Source organism: Camelus dromedarius, chromosome 33 (genome assembly GCF_036321535.1).
Source record: "Camelus dromedarius isolate mCamDro1 chromosome 33, mCamDro1.pat, whole genome shotgun sequence".
Classification (NCBI taxonomy): domain Eukaryota; kingdom Metazoa; phylum Chordata; class Mammalia; order Artiodactyla; family Camelidae; genus Camelus; species Camelus dromedarius.
Window position 1 is genome coordinate 13251224 of NC_087468.1, and position 18773 is coordinate 13269996.

General features: G+C 46.0%; 1 protein-coding gene across 1 annotated transcript; it reads left to right on the top strand.

The window, feature by feature from the left end:
• Window positions 1–4004: 4004 nt before the first annotated feature.
• Window positions 4005–18174, top strand: SLC20A1 (solute carrier family 20 member 1). The gene is made up of 11 exons (XM_031441258.2): window positions 4005–4218; window positions 4724–5318; window positions 5480–5620; window positions 5839–5924; window positions 9684–9780; window positions 12251–12370; window positions 13820–14089; window positions 14211–14769; window positions 15362–15547; window positions 16103–16187; window positions 17212–18174. Exons 2-11 carry the CDS (start codon window positions 4991–4993, stop codon window positions 17371–17373), a joined length of 2034 nt encoding a protein of 677 aa, XP_031297118.2. The 5' UTR covers window positions 4005–4218; window positions 4724–4990; the 3' UTR covers window positions 17374–18174.
• The last annotated feature ends 599 nt before the right edge of the window (window positions 18175–18773 follow it).

An 18773-nucleotide genomic window follows, 5' to 3' on the forward strand; every position in this document is an offset into this window, starting at 1 on the left:
TGATGGGGAGTGAGGAAATGTCTGGAGAAACAGCAGGTGGGAAACTGCTGGTGGTGATGGCCATGTGTGGTCCTTACTTGAGGCATTATTTCAAACCTATTTCTGTAGGAACTGACAAGACAGATTTCCTTTCTTGTGACATCTCAAGAGAACAGAGTTTGCAGTAACTCTAAAACCTGGTCAGGGCACTGTATAAACTTTATTTCTGGGAAGAACATGTACCTTGACTTCCTGCCTCTTCTTCCTCTGGGGAAAATGGGGGCGATCTCGGAGTCAGGTCTCCTTGAAATTCCCTTTTCTATTCCAACAGGGTTTGGAAAGGCTTAAAATACAGGCTGTAAAAGCAACAGAGTCAATACAAATAAAGAGGAAAAAAGGGGGAAATGAATGTGTTAACTTAAGTGCAAATAGGAGTCACTGTCTCAGGGCATAGTATTTGCCCCTGCACTTACTGACAGCCAGGGAAAAAGCATTTACAGACTCAAGTTTGTTGGGTTCTTCACTGGTTTAACTATGGCTGCATTGTCTGTGCCTTGGTTTCCATCTGTAAAGTAAGGTCAGAGTACGTCAAGAGAGATTTATCGAGAGCTTCACGTGAGATAATGCAGGCAGAGCCCGTGCACTGGTGTCTGGTGCACAGTAAACATCGTAGATATTACTGCTGCCTCGTTTAGCCGAGGGGAGGGGAGTTGGAGGGTGGGGAAGGGGTGGTGCTTTATTCAAAGGCTGCCACCTTCTCTGCCTTGGATGTTCCTCCTCACTGCTCCCATCCAAGTCCTAACGGATGGCCTCTGAAACTGCCTGCCTTGGACCCTGGTCTGGCTCCACAATGTTCCCACTCCCCACTGCAGCCCTGCCTCCTCCAGGCAGACCCTTTCCAGGATGCTTACTTCCTGCTCAGTGAATGGTGACCTCAGAGGCATTTCCCTGCCCTCTGGTCTGGAGGGCCTGTTGGGTCGGCTTTCTCAGCTCTTAGCAATTTAACTCCACCCACTGAGTTAGTAAGGGGTGGAAGTGTCTCCAAGAAAACTCCAAATCCACAGCACCCAGGTTGGTGTTCAGCAGCACATGGCAGGCTGGCTGTCTTGTTCCATTCTCTTTGAGGTGAGGGTAGGTGAGGGACCGCTAGGCTCATGGGCCCAGAGACAGTGACTCCCCAAAGGTCTTGGGGACAGTCAGTGTCTGGGCGAGGCCCAGGCCTCTCACTCCAAGGCCAGCAAGCCCATGCACATGCCCTGAGCCTCACACTGTAGCCCCCCACCTCCAGGTCCCCAGCAGCAGGCCTGTTTCCTGCAGCTCCCTCATTCTTGTTTGTTTGTTTGTATCTTGTTAACGGAGGTACCGGGGATTGAACCCAGGACCTCATGAGTGCTAAGCATACACTCTACCACTGAGCTATACCCCCTACCCCCGGCCCCCCATTCTTTAGCAGCAACGGGAGAAGTCTGAAAGAGCTTGGCCCAGATGGCAGCTCTGACACGTGACACAAGCTTCCTTTGAGACGTGTGTTATCTGCACAGTAGGGCTTCAGCTAGTTGTTAAATGGAGTAAGAGAGGAGATCACACCAGCCATGGACTAGACACAGACACCTTCTCCAGGGGCTTCACATACATTGATTGAGTCTCCTGACAACAGCCCTATGAAGTAGCAACTCTCAACTCTCCACTTTACAGATGAGGAAACTGAGGCAGAGAATTTACTTGCCATGGTCACATGACTAATGAGTAGCAGTGCAGGTAGTTAACAGTCTGTGTGTTTAACGGCCTTGCTGGGGTCCTAGAGTGGGTGTCCCAACGCCTGGATTCTAAGAGAGGAACATTATCCTTGGGCTCTCTGCCCTCTTCCTCCTGTTCAGTGACAAGATCACAACCAGTGCCAGCTGTATGACTTGGCAATCCTCATACCCCCTTTCTTCCCATATTCAAAGCACTGTAACTCTCTCCACAGGGAGATCCCTACCTCTCCTCCACTAGTGGAGGATGAAGACATCTCAATCAAGGCAAGTCCAGGTGTCTCAGGGCCAGACCCACTGATCTTCTCTGGCCAGGTCCCACCCCAGCCTCCCATCTCCCCTTTCAGCCCAGGGTTGGCAGAGGAACTCTGAGGGCTGCCATAAGGAGGAAGGGTAAAACCTTTCTACAGCCTGAAGATGTTTACAGAATTCATATGTGTCACAAAGGGAATTTCCTCTGAATCTCTGCCCCAGAACTTCCCTCAAAGCCACCCCAAAGGGCCTGGACTGTGGTCTCTCACCTTGATGAATATTCACCATAGCTACACCACCTCCTCCAACAGAGGTTGTCCAGCAAGTGTTTGCCAACTTAAAGGGCTAACACCACAGACCGGCAAAAGTACGCCAAAGACAGAATGAAAAAAACATACTGGGAAAAGTTCTAGGCAAGAGCCTTACAAATAACCACTTTGAAAATTACTGTTTTAAGTGGCAGAGCACGAAGGGCCTTTAACAGACCAGTCCTTTATTTTTTTTCATAACCTTAAAATGAAGTAAAGATGGAGGGAGGGGTACAATTTAAGGTGCCAGAATTACATTAGAATTGCACTCAAGGGTCAGTGCTCCTGGCATACACTCTCTTTTTTTTTGGACATGACCTTGGGACTTAGAGCTTTGTAAATTACTCATATAACTCCACCAGATGTTCTAGGTAGGTCAGAGGATACTCAAGAGGAGTTTAAGCCTCCATACATGACCCAGGCATAGCAATGACTTACAGTGTCCTGCTATTTTGTGTCCAGATGCTAGAGATGGCAAAAGGTGGGGAGGGCTCCAGAACATTCTAAGCCTGGTAAGTATTTCTGGTCGGAATTGTTTAATCTCACTACAACCCTGACAAGAGACCACGACCTTAATCTCCCTCCGTTGGCATGACTGGTTAGTCTTGATCTTAAGCCGAGTAATGAAATGCCCCCAAATGTGCAGAGGAAATCTTACTAATGTCAAAACATTAGATACCATGTAGACCAGAAATCAATTAACCTCAGAATAGGAAAGCTTCCGGGATGCAGAGACCATCCCTTATATCCTTTTCTACAACCTAAAACAGTAATACTAACGGAAACAAAACGGAAATTAGCATTCACTGAACACCTACTGAGTTCTAGTCACATTCACACACGTTAACTTTTTAAATTCTCGCTACCGGATAGGTACTGATTGTTACCAATTTACATTCCTGAGAACGCAGTCAGAGAGATTTGTTAAGTCGCTCAAGGTGACACACTGCAGCAAGCAGGAGTCAGGATTTGAATCCGAAGCAGTGCAGAAAACGCAGGTCTGCCACGGGAAAATTAATGACCCACAGCCACCCTGTGGCTCTGCGCCATAACTGGGAGACAACCTGATTCTCGTGACTCCTCGGTCTTACAGTTTTCACCGAACTGCATGACTGCGGGAGCAAAGTGACCACGTGAGCCCTCTCCCTCCCTCCTCCTCCCCGCGAGGGACAGTGCCTGTCTGGCCAAGGGCAAGTCACAGGTGCAGCAACGTGCCAGGACTGGATCCGAGCCCCAGGGCGCGAGCTCCCCCGCAGCGTCACCAGGAGGACGGGAGGAGGGGAACTTGGCCAGGTGTGGCTTCGGATGCTGCAGGTCACAAGTGCGCTGAAAGTGCGGCTAGAAGCCTGGCCAGTTCTGTAAAACGGGGCTCGCGAGGAACTATGACCATGGTCGTGGTTTCTGTAACCGGGCCTGACGACCTCTGGCGGCAGGGTTTCGGTCCCCCGCGCCCCAGACTGGCCAAGACGTCAGGGCATGGCCGCAGGGACGCGGCTGGCCCTCCTAACGTGGACCAGCTCTCCCCTGGGGGCGTGGCCGCCGGCGCGGGTCGGGCCAATGAGAGCTGCGGTCGGGCTCATCCGGCCGGGCGCGCCCGGTTGCCGGGGGCTGCGTCATCCGGGGGCGGGGCTCCCGGGCCGGCGCGAGGCGCGGCGGGTCACGCGGGGCGCGGCGCCGGCTATAAGTAGCGGCCGGCGGCGTGCGCTGCTAGAGTGATGGCTGCCGGCGCGCGCTGCGTGCTCGCCCTTCTCGGCTGCTGAGGCGCCCGCGGCTTCTCCCGGGTGGGTCTTCAGCCCCGCCGAGCCATCCCCAGAGCCTCCGCCCCGGGCCGTGTGCTCGCCGACCGCAGGTGCGTGCGTCCGTGGACCCAGTGCGCCGCCGCAGTCCGGACTGCCCGTCTCCCGCTCGGCCCCTCGTTTCCTCTGGTGAGTGGCGGCGCCACCTTGGAAAGGCTCTTTCTTTTCCCCGGGGCCCGGCGCCGACGCAGCGGCGCGGGGGGTGGCCGGGTGTGCCGGTAGCCGCGGGATTCTGCTTTCGTCGCCGCCCGTCTCTCTCCCCGCCACCGCGCCCTACCCCATTCCACCCCGCCCTCCCGCCCTCCCGCCCTCCCGCCCGGCCGCCCGCCCGGTCTCCCGCCCGCGGGCCTTTTTGGCGGTCCCCGGGCGGCGCGCGCGGGAACGGCCCTTTTCCGGTTTTCGCGGGGAGGGCGCGCGCGGCGGGGCGGGGGCCGGACTGGGCGCGCGCGGGCCCAGGAGGTCCCCGGCGCCACGTGCCCACCTCCCGGCGCGTCCTGCGCGGGGCGGGAGATAGCGGATCGCGGGTGGAGGGCAGGGCCGGGGGCCCCCAGTCCGGGGGTTGCCCCGCGGGGTGCCGGACGGGCCCCCCTCCCCAAGGGCGCGCCGCTATTGTCATTTTCTCCCCCCTTCCTAGGATGAACTTGCGTCCTTTCTCTTCTCCGCCATGGAATTCTGCTCCGTGCTTTTAGCCCTCCAGAGCCAAAGACACCCCAGACAAGAGATGCCCATACGCAGCGTATAGCAGTAACTCCCCAGCTCGGTTTCTGTGCCGTAGTTTACAGTATTTAATTTTATATAATATATATTATTTATTATAGCATTTTGATACCTCACGTTCTGTTTACACATCTCGAAAACCGCTCAGTAATTCTATTAATTGAAAAAACCACTACTCTAGAGAATGGCATCTACCGTGGCAACGCTGATTACCAGTACTTCTGGTCCATTGGTAGACTACCTATGGATGCTTATCCTGGGCTTCATTATTGCATTTGTCTTGGCATTCTCCGTGGGAGCCAATGATGTAGCAAATTCGTTTGGTACAGCCGTGGGGTCAGGTGTAGTGACCCTGAAGCAAGCCTGCATTCTAGCTAGTATCTTTGAGACGGTGGGCTCGGTCCTCCTGGGGGCCAAAGTGAGCGAAACGATCCGGAAGGGCTTAATTGACGTGGAGATGTACAACACGACCCAGGACCGGCTGATGGCCGGCTCCGTCAGTGCGATGTTTGGTGAGTTCTTATGTATTGTCCCCATAACGGTGGGTGAGCAAATCCCTCTCGTGGGTAGTTAGTTCATTCTTGTGCACCGCCTTTCAGGTTATTTCCTTCAGGATGCACTGCGTACATAATGGAATCTTGCCGTTTGCTTAATGAAACTTGACGTCTTTCAGGTTCTGCTGTGTGGCAACTGGTGGCTTCGTTTTTGAAGCTGCCCATTTCTGGAACCCATTGTATTGTTGGTGCAACCATTGGCTTCTCCCTGGTGGCAAAGGGGCAGGAGGGTGTCAAGTGGTCTGAGCTGATCAAAATTGGTATGTTTAATTCTTTATTTTTTTTGCCCTCACCGGTATGTTTAATTCTAAATGGCTTTTTATTTTTCCTGTGTTACCATTGTGTTGTGTGTGGGAGTATATGGTATAAGGTTGGAGGGACGGACTAAAGTTTTGAAAAGGGAGAACTAAAATTTAAAGTGTGTTTTGATTCCTGACTTTCACGAGCTGACCTTTTTCCTTCCTGTGTTCTATTCCAGTGATGTCCTGGTTCATCTCTCCGCTGCTTTCTGGTATTATGTCTGGAATTTTATTCTTCCTTGTTCGTGCATTCATCCTCCGCAAGGTAATCCTTTTCTCCCCCTGGTGTGACCTGTAATAGCATTCTTAAAAATGTGATTGGTATGTAGATGTATGGCCTTGGAAAGTTAGAAAAATTCTTTATTTCTGCACCTTGTATGTTGTGGAGTTCACTGAAAGAAGCACGTTTTCAATACCCAAAAAGACATTTAGGAAGGAAAAATGAAATGAATACTGTGATGTGCTCAGAAATGGAAGAGTCTGGAAGTGAGAAATTGAGATGTATTTGAAGTGGCTTTTTCTAGCTGTCGGCAGAGTACTGCTTTAACAACACTGTCATTTGCAGGCCAGTTTGATTTGTAAGCGGGATTCAACAAGTCACAATCTTCGGGTTGCTTTAGCTGCTGGTTAAAATGGAGTCATTTGGGTCTCTACATAGTTATTATTTCTGTAGTGTTGGTTGACACAACCTGTCCCAACCAGTTGACAAGCTTCTAGGTGGGAACTCTACCTCTCACAGCGACTTGACTCTAATGTCTCAGTCTAGGTAAAAAGGAACCAGTAAGGGTAATTTTTGTTTTGTTTTTTTTCTTGGGAAGAAAAAACAATCTCCAGAAAGCCCTTTAATTTCCTGTCTATTTGAAAATCCCTTTTGAGGGACCCGATAGCATTTCTTTTATCAAGAAGTCTGGTGCCGGCTCTAAAATAAATGTAGACAACAAGGGATGTTGTCATTGGACTGAGTTACAGCAAGAATAAATGTATTTTTCTCAGGAAACAAAGTTGTCCTTTTCCTGAGGTGAATGACTCTTAACTGCCCATTGTAAGTTCTTAAAAATGCTCCTAACTGTAGAAATCTGAGTGAAGGCAGGTAGGTGACTTAATCCCAAGGGGTAAGAATGTGTTCAGACCCACTTGTTTGGTCTCGTTCTAAGCTTCTCTAAGGAAGGATTGGTACCTCTTTTCTATAGAAATTCTGTGGTTGGTGAAGTGACTCCCCAGTCATCTTTTACCGTGGCCTGAGTCTGGCAAAAGATAGCAGTGCAACATTTTGGAAACTTAAAAACCTCTATAGCCTGGTATAATTTGAGAGTAAACAGTTTGTTGATATTAATGGACTCAAAGTCTGACATTGTCTCCTTTAGCAATGATTTAGCATTGATCCAGTGTGATTAGCACCTCCCCTCCCCCTCCCCTCAACCGTAGACCGTGATAATATGATGCTTTAATTTGAGGCTGACTACTCACAGATCAGAATTTTCAGTATCTTTAGAGCCGAACAACTTGCTCCTTCCCAGAGAACCGGGAGAATTAATAGGATCCCTTTACGGGTTCCTGCTCTTAAAGGTTTACACTGGGTCTTTGTTGATTATTGGGAAACAGGTGGTTCTGATTCTGGAGAGGCTTTGGTGTCTTAAGCCAAAACAAACTTCGTTTCTGGAGGGGGAATGGTGGTGCTCTGGGGTGCAGAGAGGGAGTTTCAGGTGCCCAGAACCTCTCCTTTGGGGAATGCATGCCACGTATTTAACCCCCAATTACTGAGAGCTTAAGTTAAATATATTAACTTCTTATACTTGGGTGTGAGGATGGGTATGATAAAAAATGATTGGAATAGTATTTAAAACTATTCAATACTGACTTTGAGGATCTCCACCCCACCGGCATACTCTTTTGTCCAATCTATCAATAACATGAATTTTTAGGTAATGAGTGTGACTATTTCTAGCTACTGTTAGGTTTTAAATCTCAAGAAAACATCTTTAGACTGGTAACCTTTGGGGTCCTGCCTATTAAAATCTGAATATTTGACCATTAAGATACTTCCAATTAAAGATTCTATTTTGGAAATTAATGTTAAAATTGTTTTTTTATATGTTCAATTTTCTGAACATACCAACAGTGCTGGATAGTCTAGTAGGAAAAAACAGTGGAGACGAGGTACTTCCCTTAAGGACTGGAATAAACAAGGACTGGGGAAGGAGATTACCTGTTGAGAGTTTTAAGTTCTAGTCAAAGAAAATGGGTCTTCAGCATTCTCCCTTCTGTTAAGAATCACATTATTAAATATATCTAGGGCATCTTTTCAAGTCAGAGGAACCTTTTTCTTCAGACAAAAGTTTATGGAATGTCCAATATATAAAAAATGAGCTATTCTGGTTGAAAAATGGGAGATTATGAAGACCCTTTTCCCATCCCACATGCCTGGATAATGAGAAATTTACCTTCAGGTAGTTTTAAGTGTGTGCTAGATAAGTCAAATTGTGGTAAACATTTCATAAAAATGTTAGCCCTGGTACCTCTTGGGAGTGACAGAGGAGTTTGGAGGAAAGGGAAGTCCCCACGTAATGTCTAGAACTCTAATGGGTTTTGATTTTGGGGGTGAGGGGGCATCTTAGGTTCCTTGGAGAATTTCTTAAAACGATGATAGTTCTTAGAAAAGGACACACCCCTCAGTTTCCTGTCCTTACTGACTACCCTTGGGGTATGACCCACATCATTACGTTATTCTGGGATGCTTGGGTTTTATTGGCTATTTTTATTTTGGGTAATTCCCTATCTGTAGCATTCTACCAAACTGGACAGAGCACTAAAATTCAGTGTGGTTTTCACTGAGGGCCTGTTTCGACTGATTTGGAATGGAACCTCTGCTTTCCATTTCATTGATCTTGAGCCATTACCGCACTGTTCCCGATGTATTGATGATTGTTTCCCTCTGTCTCTTCCTCCCCAAGATTTTCTCTCGGATTGTGATCCAGGATTGCATTAAACCTTTAGGCTAACAACACCTTTAAAGTTTAGCCTTCCTGTATATTCAGACCTGTGTCTCACTCTCTAACTCTTGTCTCCAGTCACACTGGCTTTCTTGCTGTTCCTCAGACAATTCAAGTGTTTGGCCCCAGGGGCTTTGCACTTGCTGAAGTCTCTGGGATATCCTGCCCTCCAGGTAGCCTGCTCTGTGGCGTGCTCTTCTCTGCCCCTGGGTGTGTACATGGCTCATGGCTTGTTGACATAACACATTATTTGTGTCTTTGCTCCACTGATAGTCTTTGACCCCCTCCACCCCAATGAAAGTGTGCTCCTCCTTCCATCACTGCCTCTTTATCCTTTTTTTTTCATGGCACTCTTCTGTACTGGAATGTGATGTCAGCTCTGTGAGAGCAGGAACTTAGTCTTGTCATTCCCATATTTTAGTGCCGGAAATAGTGCTTGGCACAGTCTGGTGAATGAGGGAGTGGCCAAGTGTACAATTGATTTTGATCTTAGCACTTTGGTCAATCATTAGTTGTGGCTTATTTATCAAATGTCTAGATAAGACGGTCGTTGCAGGTGTATTCTGCAGCCCGTTTTATTTTTAAGAGATGCAGGTATAAAGTCAGGTGAGAAATGTTGTAATATCTCTTAGTCTGTTTCTTGGCATCTCTTACAGATGTATGTAGTACATCTTCAGATGTGTACTCAGATTTACATCTGGACACTAGGTACCTTAGCACTGGAAGGTCAAACATCACCAGTCACTAGAATAGGCAGCCTTGTTAAAAATAACAGCAGCAAAAAAACCCAACCAACCGCAGAAGGTAAAACCAAACATAAACTTACATTCAGATATATGTAAAAGACGAGATTGACCTTGGTGGGACGACTTCCAGGAGCAAATGTCGAAAGACGCTATTTCGCCTTGGAAACTCCTAGTTCTTGGCACTATAGTCCCGGAAGCTGCCCTTTTATAAAAGGTTCTTTGAAAATGGGTTAACTTCTTTACAGCTTTTAAGATGGGATTGATCTTAATGTTAATGATATTTTACAGGCAGATCCAGTTCCTAATGGTTTGAGAGCTTTGCCAGTGTTCTATGCCTGCACAATTGGGATAAACCTCTTTTCCATCATGTATACTGGAGCACCTTGTAAGTACATATCAAAATATTTAAATGTGAATTTAAAGTTGTTTATAAAACTTGCATTAAATGCCCAATTTACCCCTTTTTGCTTTACAGGGCTGAAATCTCCTAGAAGGTGACTGGCCTGCGCCCATTTCAGAAGGCTGCAGGCTAGTGTATGCTGAGTTAACCTAGATAGTTTTTCAACCAAAGAGACCTGCTCAGATTCTAAATCACTACAGACATTTACTCTTTAGTCTTCACAGGATCCACCAATAATTTGATCTCCCTCCCTCTCTCCTGTCTATTTCAAAAATACTGAAATTGGTATTTACCTGGACGACTGGCCACTGAAGAGTCATTAGTCATACTTGGTCGTCAGTAATTGGTCATTTAGTACTAGTTTGCTGGATGCTCTGATTTTTCTCTCCCGAATGGAGCCACTTTTGTTTCTAAGTACTAAAATTTAATCTCCTGAATCTGCTTGAATGAGAAGAGCTGGGATGTTTAACACCTGCTCTAAGTACACTTGGAAGAAGAATTCATGCAGCTAAGAGGAAAAATAATTTGTGACAATATAAAGATTGAGATGTTGATTACTTTTATGTTGGGAGGAAGGCAAAGCCCAGATTCAGTTATGACAGTACGTGTTTAATTTAGCCACCGAAAAAGATTGATTACCTGTAACTTGTCAGACAGGTCAGTACATGCCTTGATCAGTTAGTTTTTGTCTAGATTCATTTGGCTTGGTGGCCTTTGACCTCTCAAGTCAGCTTTCAATCTTTCGACTGTTTTGATGCGCTGGAAGAAATACATTGTACGTTGCTGCCCAGGACACACGTGTATAGAGAGGGAGGGGGAGAGAAAGAAAGATAACTGGAATAGTGTCTTGAAGCTACTTAACCTTACTTTGTGCTATGCACTTATACTTCCGAAGATTCTTTTTAGCTTTTTTAAATGCTCATTGTGGCCCACTAAATTGATTTCATTTCTAACTAATGGATGGTAACTTGCTTCGTAAACCTCACTGAAGTAATAAGCCACTGACCAAAAATGGAGTTAGCTAAGTATTTTTAACCTTGTCTTTATTCTTGGAATAATCAGGAAAGAAATTAGACAACTCTATGAGAATATTGATCTTATTTAGGGGATACCAGACTCCTCAACAAATGGTACAGGCAAAGCAAAGCTCGCCTGCCACATTTCCATTCTGTTTTAAATTGGGTTCTTCATGCCTAAAAAAGTTCTCCATGAGGCTGTAAGCACTGATGCTTCATGTGGCAGCAGCGAAGCTCCTAGTTCAGTGACATTAGAATGATTTTCAGTCATTTTTGAAAAGAGAACACAGATATTTTTGTCCTGTCCTTTGGTGGATCATTTACAAGAAAAGCCAGTTGCATTTCCCCTTTTTGACTTGGAACGTAGACAAATTTAAATTGTGATAGAGATTGATTAAATTTCATGTATATTTTAGTTTGTGTGACTTAACGGCATTAGGATGGATAACAAGAATTAAAATGGAAAGATTTAGTCACTACAGAACTTTAGCTTTGAAGGGACCTCAATTTATATCTGATTTTTAAATATTAATCATTTTGAGGAGCAGTTGAATTTCCATTTTATAAGCAATTCCTAATAAGCAAAATAAAGCAAACAGGCACAAGTAAGCAAGCTGCTCTTGGGTAAACCACGGATCATTATAACCTCTTCCAGGCTTAAGTAGGATTCTCTGGTGCTTTGCCTCTATGGTTAATATAGTCTAGTGGCTTGGAGCCTGTTGGCATTTAAGTGATAACCGGATGACTAATATAATGATCTCTGAGCCATGGGAGAAGTAGGCACGGCTCTAAGATGTGGCTGGTTAGTGCAGTTACCACTACATGTTGTCCTTTTGTGCAGGACAGACCTTTGAACTGTTCTTATCTTTTGATAACGTCCCAGTTTTTTGTATCTTACTTTGAGAATGCATTCTAAGAGATAATCTTTACTCTAAAGGATTTTATTAGTACAATGGGTGTGATAACTTCCACAGGGAGTTAATTATATCAGTCTGAGAAATGTGAGGACAGGGGCACTTTCCTTTTTTGACTAAAGTCTCTGCAAACACAATGTGTGGCAGCTCCCATCTGGAGGCTGGGGAGTGGAACGCTTCCATTTTTTTTTTTTCAAAGCTAGTTGCAGATCCTCAGTGTGGTAACCCTTGCTGTCTTCTAAAGCAAAGAAAAGGAAAAGGCTAGTCTGTGAAGAAGCTGGGGAGACTTCAGTCTAGCAGCTGTTTACAGTGGGCCAGACTGGTGGGGCTTTCAGATGCCATGAGACTTTCCTCCCAGATCTGCTATAGCTGCTCGCACCATAAATTCTGTGGACCTAAGGCTGGCAGCAGCTGGAAAGGGTGATGGGCTGGCTTGGGGAACCCGAGTCCCCACAGGAGGGTTTACACATGTTTGCAGGGGGCAGTTGCCCTGGGGTTTTCAAGATGCACCATTTTATTTCCTAGTGCTGGGCTTTGACAAACTTCCTCTGTGGGGTACCATCCTCATCTCGGTGGGATGTGCAGTTTTCTGTGCCCTTATCGTCTGGTTCTTTGTATGTCCCAGGATGAAGAGAAAAATTGAACGTAAGTAACAAATTGTAGCAGAAAATTTTAACTTAGTAATGTTGTGCTTGCATTTTTGTTTGGCCGCCTATAAAAATTGCTACTTGGATAGACTGGTAAAGCCAGAAAATTTAAATGGAAATATAAGGATGTAGTTTTATTGTCCAAAATATGTTTTTACTGACTTAAAATGATCTGAGACCTAGTCATAAGACATTTGATGTGGGCTGCCAGACAGGCTAGGCACTTAATCTATCTTTTTTATTGTGCCTTGATCACTTGGGAAGGATTGAGGATATACCTTAATGAAAAATAAAAGGTAGGTACAAAATATTTTCGCAGGAAACACTTATTAAAGCTACTACTGTGTATAACTTTAGGTTCAGATGTTCAGAGCTATGTTAATGTATATATCTGACTTGAGACTTGGTTAATTCTCAGAACTGGAGCAGATGTTCTAGAGGTAGACACTTGCAGGTGTCGTGAAGGAATCACTTAGACCAGTACTACACGTAGTATTGCAGTGAAATCAAATCCCGCATGGATTTTGGTTAGTATCAGTCTTATTTAATCTTGGACTCCCTTCCGAGTGCTTGGGCTCTCTTGAAATGCCCTTTCCCTGTCGTTTTCATCTGCAAATGCTCGGTAGTGATTTAAGCTTGCTCTTTGCAGCAGAGGGCCGCCCAGGCTGCAGTGGCGCGGGGAAGAGTGCTGCGTCATGCAGCGTGCTGGGCGGCCTCTGAGCCGTCTGCGGGCCCGGCTCAGTGGGAACGAGGCTTCAGGACTTCGTGACCTCGTTTTTCCCCCCCGTCTGGGAGACGATGAGACAAGTCTAGCTAATGTTTTATGTCCCGGTCTGTAGGTTGACTGTGATGCCTCAGTGAACGTGTAAACAGACTGGGCATTGGTATGAAAGGCAGAAAACATTCCTACCGGGTCATGGAATTTAGAACCAGAAGGCCCATCTCTTTGTTTTGTAGAGGTGGGAGTTACAGTCGTCTTTAGTTGCCTGCATTGAGCTGTGTCACTGTGCTTGAATGCAGGGACTGAAATTTGCGGGCATTCCTCTTACAAAAAGAACGTGAAGTAGGTGCAGCCTGACTTTCAGTTCTCTGTCAGCCCTCTCTGAGCTGCCTTCCACTACTGAGGGGGTCAGTAGGGAACTAGAATGGTTTTTACCTTTGTAAAGGGTTATAAAAAACAAAAATACACAACAGCCCACAGAGCCTAAAATATTTTACTGTCTGGGTCTTCAATAAAAAAGTTTGCAACCCCTGATAAGAGGGTGTTCTGCATTTGCATTGCTGGTTTCTACCCAAATGAAAGGTAAGAGAGATGACGAGGCAGACAGGAAAAGTATCGTGAACTTTGGCTGAAGGTGACCTGTGTTCTTACTTTGAGATGGGGGAACAGAGAAATCTAGAACGAGTTAGTTTGGTCAAAACCAAACAAAACATCCTTCTTTTCTAGGAGAGATCAAGTCTAGTCCTTCTGAAAGCCCCTTAATGGAAAAAAAGAACAGCTTGAAAGAAGACCATGAAGAAACAAAGCTGTCTGTCAGTGACATCGAGGCCAGGAACCCCGCTTCTGAGGTCGGGTCTGCCCCAGTACCCCTCCGGGCTGTGGTGGAGGAGAGGACGGTCTCCTTCAAACTTGGAGACTTGGAGGAAGCCCCAGAGCGGGAGAGGCTTCCGAGCGTGGACCTGAAGGAGGAGACCAGCATAGATGGTGCCATGAACGGTGAGTGGGCTCCCCTCGGGTGGGGGGAGTCGGGGTTCCCTTTGTTACCACTGCTGCGGGGCGGCTCGTTGTTTGGACCTGGTGCTCTTGGAGTTGACCGTTACCTTTTGGTCTTGGCCAGGCACAGTGCAGTTGCCTAACGGGAACCTGGTTCAGTTCAATCAAGCCGTCAGTAACCAGATCAGCTCCAGCGGCCACTATCAGTACCACACCGTGCACAAGGATTCTGGCTTGTACAAAGAGCTGCTCCACAAGCTACACCTGGCCAAGGTGGGCGACTGCATGGGGGACGCGGGCGACAAACCCCTGCGGCGCAACAACAGCTACACCTCCTACACCATGGCGATCTGCGGCATGCCCCTGGACTCCTTCCGTGCCAAAGAGGGCGAGCAGAAAGGGGAGGAGATGGAGAAGCTGACCTGGCCGAACACGGACAGCAAGAAGCGAATTCGAATGGACAGTTACACCAGTTACTGCAATGCCGTGTCTGACATTCACTCGGCGTCCGAGATCGACATAAGTGTCAAGGCAGAGATGGGTCTGGGGGACAGAAAAGGCAGTGGCAGCTCTCTCGAGGAGTGGTATGACCAGGACAAACCTGAAGTGTCTCTCCTCTTCCAGTTCCTGCAGATCCTCACAGCCTGCTTTGGGTCATTCGCCCATGGTGGCAATGACGTCAGGTCAGTCAGTTACGATTCTTGGCATCGCGTGTTTTATTTTTATACCACCTCGTCCTTTTATGAGGCTCTGCTTGTGGCTATGGTACTCACACCACCCGTGGGACACTGAATAGTCTAGAGAGGATGAGGAAGTAGCAGTTAATGACTTAAAACAGGAAGAAATCTTTTTTTCTTCCGAGAGATTACAAAGAATATGTTTAACTCTGTTCCTGTAGATGATGTCAACACAGAGCTTTCATGGGGAAGCCTTTTGGTCTGTTGACATGGGATCCACTTCTTTGGTAGTAATCACTGCTCCACAGAATGAATTTGTAGGTTAATCCTAGTTTTGTGATTTGTAAACTGTTCATTGGAACCCCAGATTAGCTTGTAGGTGGCCTGTAGGAGGGAGGACAGGCCACCAAATGTGTGGCATTCCCCCTGAGAAGGGCTCTCGTTTCCTTCTGTTGTGTGTGCGGGGGTTCCTTTTATTTATTGACCAGTTTGCTAATGGAAGCTTAACTTCAGACAGCGTAGTAGGTCATTTAACAAGTAGGATCTTGCCAAGGTCTAGTTCTGCCTAAAATCATCTTTGCCCTCTTTTTCCTTTCAGCAACGCCATTGGTCCTCTGGTTGCTCTGTATCTCGTTTATGACACGGGAGATGTTTCTACAAAAGTAGCGACACCCATATGGCTCCTGCTCTATGGTGGTGTTGGTATCTGTACTGGCCTGTGGGTTTGGGGACGGAGAGTTATCCAGACCATGGGGAAGGACCTGACGCCAATCACACCCTCTAGGTAAGCGGTAAAGCAGGGCTCAGGTTAATTAATGCTCGTTTCCAAAGAGATATGATACTGCACAGCGTGACCACGTAAATCACGCTTTAGTTACAGTCACCAAGTTTGTGCAAGTTCCCAATGCTATTCTCTGTGTTGGTGTGAACTTTTTAGATTTTACTTAGTGTCTGGCCCTTAAACATAATTTTGGTTAAATATTTATTCAACTCCAGTGGACTCTTTAACAGAGTGACTTTTCTGAGAAGTGTGGGCCATGACCGAATAGCCACATATATTTGGCCTTTGTCTTTACTGAATTCTTCAAAATTTATTAGAATCTTCAAAATAAAAGCACAGACCTTAATAATGGGCTTCTAGAAAACCTTAAAACCTCAAACCTTGGAAAAGAGGAATCTCATGGCCTAAATTAAAGTACATTTCAGGAGTTAAAGCAAACTAAAGATGTCAGTGGAGGTTTGCCACTAGGTAGAGCACAGAACTACTTAACTTTGAGGTAGTGCTGGCTTATTAAAATTTAAATTCCGTTCCTGATAAGTGATCTTTTTGTGTCTACAGTGGCTTCAGTATTGAACTGGCATCTGCCCTCACGGTAGTAATTGCATCAAATATTGGCCTTCCCATCAGTACAACACATTGTAAAGTAAGTGTAATGTCGCAGACCCGTATCTTTTCAATGGTTCTAGTGGATACGTGGAGGGCTTTTTTGGTTTTGTTTTCACTTTGATACTTTGGTATAAGAAGTTTTACGCAGTTGGAGTCTTGATGAGTTCACATGTTTAGGATGAGTGACTGATAAGAATGCAGAGGCTTATTACATTTTGCAATTTCTTGTGTCTGTTACTTTAAGCAGGTAATGTTTTCTTTCCAAATGATGCAGAAGCCCTTTCATATAGAGTTAGTGAGTCTGTGAGGCTTGTTGGACTGTTGAAGGGCAGTTTATCTTTTTTTTTTTGAGGGGGAGGTAATTGTTTATTTATTTTTAAGGGAGGTACTGGGGATTGAGCCCAGGACCCTCATGCATGCTAAACATGTGCTCTACCACTTGAGCTGTACCCTTCCCCCTAAAGGATTACACTCTTAAAGCAGTTTATTTTATTTTATTTTTTTGTTTGTTTTGGGGGAGGCGGTAATTAGGTTTATTTATTTAATTATTTTTTTCAGTAGAAGTGCTGGAGATCAAACCCAGGACCTCGTGCAAGCTGAGCACCCACGGCAGTGTGCACTCTGCCACTGGAGCTATACCCTCCCCCCAAAGCAGTTTATTGTTAATCTAGTTCCTTAAGCTCCAGTAGCTGGGGGAGGGTATAGCTCAGTGGTAGAGTGTGTGCCTAGCATGCACGAGGTCCTGGGTTCAATCCTCACTATTGCCATTAAAAATAAAATAAACTTAATTACCTCCCCCCCAAAAAATTCAAAAAAAATTCTAGCAGCTCAGAAAGGAAAAAGGAAGTTTTCCTTTCCTACTGTATTTTTCCCCGGTTAGCACAGATTCAGTGACTGGGTTTTATATTGCCTTCATCTTCCCGTGAGTAAGCTCCCTGACCTGTTACAAACCAGCTCCCCTGGAACGGCCGGGCTCCTGACCTGCACGCGGTCATGTGTCTGTTTAGCAAAATGCCACCGGCCCTTCAGTAACCAGTTTCCTCGATCGTTTTCCCCCGTAGGTGGGCTCTGTTGTGTCCGTCGGCTGGCTGCGATCCAAAAAGGCTGTTGATTGGCGACTCTTCCGCAACATCTTCATGGCCTGGTTTGTCACAGTCCCCATCTCTGGCGTGATCAGTGCTGCTATCATGGCGGTCTTCAAGTATGTCATCCTCAAAGCGTGAAGCTGTTTGAGATGAAAGTCGGGTCAATGTTTGGGACCACCTTAGACATTCCTGCTCCTTGGAAGAATGATGACAGTGTTACAGGAGACCGACAGGAGTCTTTGTAAAGTTAGGGAGCTGTGGGAGGGAAGCGCTCTCGTGCTATAATTAATTGCTTTTGTGCTAAATATGACTTGTCTCAAAATTAGCGATGTGTAACAGCCAGGTTTCCACGGGTTCCTCTTGACGTCCCTTTCCTTCTGGGCTGTGAATTCCTGTACATACTTCTCTACTTTTTGTATCAGGCTTCAATTCCATTATGTTATAATGTTGTCTCTGAAGATCACGTGTGATTTTTTTTTTTTTAAACGACCATTCAGAGCCCTTTGACGGAGTGCGCTCTGCTTTGTTGGCTTCACCAGCTTCTGCCCGAACACGCACAGGGACTTAACAGAAACCATAACTGAAGCTTCCCTCATAGTCTCTTAGAGAAATAGTCATTTGTCGTCTGCCCTCCCGTCGGTAGCGGCAGGTTCTCTTGGCATTTGTGGGAGCTTCTTACAGGGACGAGGTTCTTTGGACACAGTGAAAATTAAGTTAGTAGTAACTTCTTTGCAAGCAGTTCGTTGACTGTTATTGCTAAGAAGAAGTAGGAAGAAAAATCCCTCTGGCCGTCTTGGTTATTTCTTTAAGATTTCTGGCAGTGTGGGATGGATGAAGGAATTGGAATATGAACTTTGGGTGAGTTAAATAATGGGCCAGCCTTCCATGTTCATCTGTCTACCTCTGAACTGAATAAAAAAGCCTACAGTTTTTAGAAAACTTGTTCTCATGGTTTTTGTTCATACTTGAAGCGTATCCTGATCAGTTAGCCGTTTGTCATTCTTAGGAGAGTGTGACTCAACAAATGAGAACCGCTCTCTAGCTTTTAAAGTTTTCCACTCCTCCCTGTTATGTTTCTTTTTTTAAAATACTTTTTCTTGGCTTTTTTTTTGTTGTTTCCGGGGGTGGCGGTAATTAGGTTGGTTTGTTTATTTTTTTAACAGGTACTAGGGATTGAACCCTGGCCCTCATGCATGCTAAGCATGTGCTTTACCACCAAGTCACGCCCTCCCCCCGTCCCTGTTAGGTTTCTTGTGATTCCAGAATGTACGTGACATTACTCCATGGGGACTATTCTCAACAGTTTGGCATTTCTCCTTTTACTAGCACACCCCAGACATTTTCACAGTTGCATGCAGAGATCTACTTGTTTTTAGCAGCCACAAAGTTTTCCTGTTTGAATGGACTTTTATTTTACCAGATCCTTACTTAAATTGTTTGCAGCATCGCTATTACTAAGAATGCTAAAATGAGTAGGGGGGTGGTGTGTGTGTGTTGTGTGTGTATCTCAGCTGCACTGGAAAATTCGCAGCGTTGGG